We start from the raw sequence: 8097 nt of genomic DNA on the forward strand, positions 1-8097 counted from the left end.
GCTAAGATATTGCTTTTAAAAAAAACTCTTTTTTTTTTTTTTTTTTTTTTTGTCTGTTTATTCTTTTTTTCCCCCTCCCCAATAAAATATATTAAATTAACTGTTACCCTAGACTAATTTAAAGATGCAGGGTAGTTTCACCATTGAAATTCAATTGTTTCAAATTGAAGTTTATACTTATCTTCTTGCCACAACCAATTCGACCTGTGTTAAGGGTTGGAACCTTGGGGATAAAATGTGCTTTGATGACTTCAACTAATTGTAATGTTCTAGGACTCCATTGGTGGCGCCGGGGCATTCACATTTCCCTGCAATAATTGGTCACAGAGGCTAAGCATTGATAGAAACCAGTAGAAGGAAAGAAAATGTCTGTTGAGGCTGTAATTACTCATTACAGCACAACCTCTGATGTCTTTCTCCAGAAGAAAGCATAGTTCTGAATATTTGACAATTTGTAATATTAAGAACAAGGTTAAACTTAAAAAAAATAGACCTGCCTCATCCCACACTTGACAGCTGATATATTCTTGGAAACATCATCTTTGTTTCAATCACAATTCAATTTGGCCCTTGTCTTTATATTCCTTTGAACTCTGATTTACCCTCTGGTTAGCTCTTATTTCTGGAATTCAAATTGAAAAATGTTGGAAAATAATTTTAGTGCTTTCAGTTTAATTTGCTACTGTATTTACTCTCCCCCACCCCCCTTTTTGGATGCTTGGTTTGTAGGCTTCGAGGCCATTTTGGAGAGCTTTCAATGCAGTCATCAGGTTCATATACTGTTGAGAAGTGTTTCACTGCTAGTAACATGTCACTAAGAGAGGCCATAGTATCTGAGTTGGTAACTGTGCAGAGTGAACTTTCCAAGACGAAGCAAGGCCCTCATCTCTTAAGAAAACTAGATGTTGACAGGTAAGCTTTTGGATATATTCATTGTTCAAGAAAAACTGATTCATAACTTACTGTTCTTGTAGAATTAGAAAACACAATACTGGAATTGCTTTGGCTTGTGCTAGTATCTCTATTTCACACTGGCAATTATGTTATAAGAAGGGAGAAACTTCTGTTACTTTTAATACAAGATTCTAGAAACATTTTCACTGAAATCAGATTTTGGCAGTAGCTTTTTCTTTTTAAACTATGGTATGTTGATATCTTTTGGCTTATAACAACAGATTTGCTTCCCGACCTGATCAGTGGAGGTCAAAACAAACATCAAAACAATCAACTTACAAAGAGTTCTACACTACGTTTGGATCTAGTGAGGCCAGGTCGTCCAAAAATGATGGTTTTCTTGTTGATACCCCCAAGAACTCATCACACCCAAAAGACTTGAAGGAAATGAGGAAGGAGATTGACCATCACCTGTCTTCTGGTGTACCATTTTTGAGCATGTCAGGCTCTAAGCGCAAGCCAAAAAAAGCAGATCAGCGCAGTGGGAAATATCCAAAAAATTCTGTGGATGATGATATCACTAAGGCAAAAAAGAAAAAGTTGGACAAGAAAAAAGGTCATGGTGGGTCTGAGAATGCTGGAGCAGCAGTGAAAAAACAGAAGACATAAACACAAATCAAAAACTATGCCAGTATGACAAGAGGACACAGGAGAAACTGCAAGGATGCCCTGTTGAAAGCTTCCAAAAATCTGTAGAAAACATGAAGATCGGTAAAATCTGCTTTTTGCTTTCAGCATTGTAAATTTTGACCTTAAGCTGTGTAGTTTATAACTTAAGTTGAGAAGGAACTGCTGAAAAGATAGCCTGGCTAAAGCCTTTGCAACTGAAGTTATAAACACGAAAGTGCAGGTTGGTTTACTTTGTGATTTTGATTTTTGTAAGATTAGTTGCAGACTAATAAGTAATTACAAGCTGATGGAGTAAGAGAGGAGATTACTATAGCTGTTCAGTTTTAGTGTCATGCTTGTACTTTCAATTGAAAGAAACTTTTTATTGAGCTTTTTGGTTAAGACTGGAAGTTATGTGCCTTTACAGTTTACTAAACACAATTGGAAGTTATTCTACTTGAACATCCAATAACTATAAATATTCATTCAACACCAAAACTGAACAGCCTGTGTTAGCTAAAAAAAATGTGAATCCATTACAGAGTGCAATACACAAACACTGTTGTTGTCTGAGTAAAACGCTACCGCCCTACTTCTAACAAATGAAAAAGAAAACTTAATATTGTTGAGGATCTAGTATTCCTTGTTCTGTACTTCAGCTGCCTGAATAATTCTGGAAAACACACGCTCAAAGGATTATCCTCTCATTGGATATCATGCTAGAATTTCACTCTAGTCCCATCTCCAATCTCAAACTAAATATGGAGAGAAAAGTAGACAAGCCACTACTAATAGTCTTCCATAAAATTTGAGCACCAACTTCCCTCCTCACTTCCATACTTAACCCTTATAACCCTTCTCCATAAGGCTTCTCTCTTAGAACCAAATCTCCACAACTATTTTCCCAATAGCGCTTCATTAAAATGTCTTAAATTTTGAATTGCTAGACCCCAGACTGGATAGGAGCGCAATCCTTACACACATCCCAAATGAATGCCCATATGAAGCATCATCTAAAACAATATGGATACTGTTTTGTATCAAGTATCAATAAAATGCCCCTCATCATTATGAGTTTTAAAAACGGCGAAAAGATAATTGAATTTTACTAAAATGGTATCTCATCCACCACCGCCAATATCAATAAAATTGTTTAGAATCCATTATTTGCAGGAAATGTCTTGGCCATTTACACATTTACACCATTATCACTTCAAAACCCAGAGCAAGGTTTAAATGCATCAAATTTTCCATCCATATATCAAATCCCCCCTCTAAAAGGGAGCGTCTTAAAGGAGATGAATAGGTAACTACATAAAAGCCAAGGGAGAAATATTGTGAGTAAGGAGCACTCGCCACACTCTACTCACAAATAACTAGAAAACTAATCTTCCAGACAAGACCTCAAAATCTCCTTACTCCACAATCTAAAATGACCGCAGAAACTACATATCGTTTGGTGTGTTCAATAGAACTAGAAATTATTGTGAATATGATGGTTCTATAAGACCCTAGAGAAACCTGAGATTGTAATGAAACATATAATTTTGCAAAGGACTAATTTTGCAATGAATAGATTTTGAACCCATGACTCTGCCCTCCACCCATTTGACCCAGAGTTCATTGGCAAAAAGTTTTTTTTTTTTTTTGGGGGGGGGGGGGAGATAAATTACAGCCATTTATGCGGACATCACCAAGAGACAATCATTACATTGTAATATCCAGGCTCCTCAGAAGAGGATTACATTATATATTATATATATTATATATATACAGTTTAGCAAAACATGTAAGATTAAGAATATTGAAGTAACAGGCATAAAAAGCCCTCAAATCTCTTTAATTTGTCTTAGGGAATAGTAATTTAGGTTAGATTGCTAAAAATCGCAAATTTTCAGGTTCATTTAATTTAATTTAAAATTCACAAATATTTGTCTTCGCTTGTAATACACATGCGGATCGAAGCAAAAAATAAATAAAAGCTATGAAATTAAAAAAAAAAACAGAAAAAAATTAGAAACATGAAAAATCAACAACAACAACTCTAAAAGCATAAATCAAAAATCAAATTAAATAAATAAAATGAGAAATTGAGAAATAACCTGGAGTGAGATCTGATGAGAAATTGGAGATTGGGTTGGGTGACGCTTTGCTTGATAATTGAGCCGACTCAGTCAGACCGGCCAAACTCGTTTTTACAGTGAGTGACCTCTCTCCTCTCTCCTCTCTCCTAAAACCAAAAGCAAAAGCAAAAGCAAAAACCGAAGTAGAAGCTTTCTGACCTCAAAATTGAGCTCTCTCTCTCTCTCTCTCTTTCAGCCTCTCAGGTATGGTGTGGGTATGGCGTTGAAGACGGGTTTTACTTTTTGCCTATTTGTTTGGCTTAATTACGTTTTTGCCCCCCAGCTCTCGTTTCTTCCGCGTTAGCTAGGACAGTTTTGGAAACTTCACTTTTCTTTCTTTCCGCTATATAGCTAGCTTCCTTCTAGATTCTACAATCTACATTGAATACAGATGTTGCTTTCTGTTTTTCTTTTTTTTCTTTTTCTTTTTCATAATATAGTAGTACATACAACATTTTAACTTTTATTTTTTCAAAAAGCTAAATTTAAAAATAAATAAATAAAAAAATTAATCAGGATTTCCTCTCAAGTTATTGGTTCTTTTTTTTTTCAAAATATTGTTTTTTTTTAAATCAATACATACTTGATCTTTCTAATTTATTTGAGTTTCAATAAAGAATGTGGTTTTGCAAACTTTTATATTTTTATTTAAAATATAATACAATAAATTACATTTTTCTTAAAAAATTATATACTAAATATATCAATAATAAGGGATGGAGTGAATAATTTTGAATTTTTTTTTAATCTAGATAATGATAGAATTTCGATTTCATATCGAAAAATTATTGAATATTCCGAGAGTATCATAAATGCGTAATCTCTCCTCTTATATCAATTATAGGTCCAACCATAAATTTAATTATTGTGATTCACAGTTATGAAAATGAGAGAATGCGCATTTATGGTACTCCAAGAGTACTCAATAATTACTCTTTGATGTCACTGCTCTATAATAATCATTCTTTATTATCATATCAAGAAACCTTTTTTTTTTTTTTTTCATACATCATGTCAAGAACTAATAGATATTAACAAATACAATCACAATCTTATTTAAAACTCTATCCACTTTATATGCTATTAAATCCTATATTTTAATTATATACTCTCCTTTTTACTAGCTTATACTAGGTAAACAAATTCCATTGAATTCACTAAGTTTATTATCCTTCCAAGTTCAATCACACCATACCATTAAGAATATCAATGACCTAAGGGTCAACAATGGGCTAGGCCGACTCACCCCATTTATACTTGACCTATGACCCATTTATAATTTTGAATTTTTTTTTTAATCTAGATAATGATAGAATTTCGATTTCATGTCGAAAAATTATTGAATATTCCGAGAGTATCATAAATGCGTAATCTCTCCTCTTACATGAATTGTAGGTCCAACCATAAATTTAATTATTGTGATTCACAGTTATGAAAAATGAGAGAATGCGCATCTATGGTACTCCAAGAGTACTCAATAATTACTCTTTGATGTCACTGCTCTATAATCATCATTCTTTATTATCATATCAAGAAACCGTTTTTTTTTTTTTTTTTGTCATACATCATGTCAAGAAACTAATAGATATTAACATACAATCACAATCTTATTTAAAACTCTATCCACTTTATATGCTATTAAATCCTATATTTTAATTATATACTCTCCTTTTTACTAGCTTATACTAGGTAAACAAATTCCATTGAATTCACTAAGTTTATTATCCTTCCAAGTTCCAATCACAACATACCATTAAGAATATCAATGACCTAAGGGTCAACAATGGGCTAGGCCGACTCACCCCATTTATACTTGACCTATGAGCCTAGTAAGCCAAGGTCGGGCGGTAATTGACCAATCAATGGACTAGGCTAGGCTGGACCAGAAGGGAAACTCTAACCCATAACCAATGCCCATTTTGTTTTTAAAGGACTGAGCCAAAAGAGCTACATGGACCTTTTAATGGGCTTTCCTTTCTTTTCTTTTCTTTTTTCTCCAAGAAAATTATAAAAATAAATAAATAAATAAAAATTTTAAGGAAAGAATCAAAGAGTTTAAAACTTATTTAATTTCTTATGGTAAACAACTTAGAATTTTTATTTATTAAGGTTTTAAATAGTTTTTTCTTTTTCTATCTTTTAATAAATAAAATGCCAAACATTTATTTTTAAAATATATTCAACGTTACCAAGCTACTAGCAAAATATATATTAATAAGTATAATTTAGCATAATCACTTTAAGTATCCTAGTGGTTAAGTGAAATTATTTTGTTATAAATTCTAAGTTAATTGGCCGGCCTAGTAGGCGCCCATGGGCAGAAAAATCAACCCATGACCTACCTCATTGGGCTACTCGGCTACCCATAGGCCTTGACAATATTGGGTCAGGCCGCCCATTAGTATGGTGAGCTAGCTAGCTATTGAGTTGACACATGGGCTGTAGGCTATTTGATGCTTCTCACAATGACCCAAAAAATTATTAAGTACACTTATTGTCCATTTAAGATCCGTTATTTTACTAAAAGTATTGTAAATAAAAGTAAAACTTAACTAAAATAGTACAATGAACCATGAATAGTATCAAAAAATGCAGTTAGACTTATGAATAATACCAAAAATAAGCTTAATAGTAAAATAAGTTGGCAAAAATAATTTTGCCAAACACACACTAGGATGTGTTTGAATACCACTTATTTGCTAAAAACTGAAAATGGCAAAATAATTTTAAAATGTGTGAATAGTATTGTGAGACCCATTTTTAATAAAATTTTGTTGAAAAAAGATGTTTGAGTCATATAAACAACAAAGACCCACTAGAAAAGCTGAAATGTGCTTCTCAAAAAAAAAAAAAAAAAAAAAAAAAAAAAAAAAAAAAAAAGAGATAAACAAGCAGCTTATCAGCTATATCCAAACGTTACCTTAGTATACTACACTTCCCTCACACATAAACGTAAATCCCATTTATATTCACACGTGGGATCTACCCTTATGTGATTATAGAGATGGGTATTTATAGGTAGTTATTTTTGGGTTGGTTGACATCTTTTCATTAAGTGAGAAAGTTATGACAATTCTCCATTCCCTTAGGCCTTAAGTTGGCACAAACTCGACAATAGACTAATAAGCAATAAATGTAAATTCGATAGAGACTTCCTTGAGACACTTCTTTTTGAGGTGGAAGTGGCCGACTAGACATTAACTAAAACCTAACATCCAGACACGCCACAAGTAGACCTATCCTAATTACTTCAGTCATCTATTTGTGGTATTCAATTGATACTATTCTGAATGATTCGATCCTTAGCCCCCTTTCTCCCAGTGTACAGTTTATTTTATTTATAAAAAAAAAAAATAGAATCATCAAATTATAAAACGAAAGTTTGTAGAAATTCATGGAGCAATTGCTCAGCATCTAAAAAGGTTGGTAGTGGGACGGTGCATAAATTGGCCAAAAAGAAAGCTTTGTTGTTGGCATCGTTGGCCAAAACATTAGAATCCAAAGTCCCCTCCCCTTGAAGAAAAGACTGCCAACTTTGCGTTAATTTTCACACAGCTTTATACTGTCCTACTCATACATAAGTAACATGCCTCGCCCTCAAGGAGCAACGGATAGGAACAGTCAAACAGTTCAAACTTCATTTCGGCTGCACTTATCTTCCCCAACAGCTGTTACCATTAGCAACATTTATTTTTATTTAACCGATGGATCCAACAATGTCTTGCTAACACTTGTTAAGAACATTATAATTAACCCTTTTTAACTCTCCCCCCAAAAACACCACTATTATATATTTATATATCACGTGCCTTATCACATGACCCTCTGAAGATATTGCACTGTTCCAACAAATCTGAGAGTCAGTTCCAAGTTCCAACATGTAACACGCACAGTCAACATTGAGCACATGATCCCACTGACCTCAGATCCCTATTTTACACTAAAGATTTTTACAACTTTTGATTTAGGAAGACTCCCTATATAATATCTTTAATCATAGGCTTGAAAGCCATCTTTCCTCACCAATAAGGCAAGAATCAAACACTCTCAGTTTAAACAAGCAGGGATACCAGAAAGAAACCATGAAGGCTTGGTCTAGAGCACTGGCAGCTCTCACTATGGCCCTTTCACTCATACTATCATTCTTGCCTAATGAGTACCAAGCAAATGCTCGTCCACTAACACAACCACCTTCCTTCTCAGTATCATCTTCTCAAGCTCTTAAAGACTTGCAAGGGAAAAGAAAGATTCCTGATAAGCAGCTGGAATCGAGCTTTCGAAAGATACCTCCATCTACTTCAAATCCCACACAGAATAAGTAATTTCTACCACCAACAGTTTCAAGTCTTTTAGCCATCGACAGCTGACTTATACGCCATGTTTTTGTTCCAGGTCCACTCCTCCATCTGAT

At 33.7% G+C, this 8097-nt stretch overlaps 1 protein-coding gene across 1 annotated transcript; it reads left to right on the forward strand.

Moving 5' to 3' along the window:
* Positions 1 to 729: 729 nt before the first annotated feature.
* Positions 730 to 1973, forward strand: LOC136061464 (pumilio homolog 23-like; the record flags this gene model as incomplete). The annotated part of the gene is given in 2 exon segments (XM_065769870.1): positions 730 to 912; positions 1176 to 1973. Coding segments are annotated over 2 exon segments (571 nt in total), but the record flags the coding sequence as incomplete, so codon positions are not given.
* Positions 1974 to 8097: the final 6124 nt, after the last annotated feature.

This window comes from Quercus suber, unplaced genomic scaffold (genome assembly GCF_002906115.3).
Source record: "Quercus suber isolate HL8 unplaced genomic scaffold, Cork oak 2.0 scaffold_1555, whole genome shotgun sequence".
In the NCBI taxonomy this organism is placed as follows: Eukaryota; Viridiplantae; Streptophyta; class Magnoliopsida; order Fagales; family Fagaceae; genus Quercus; species Quercus suber.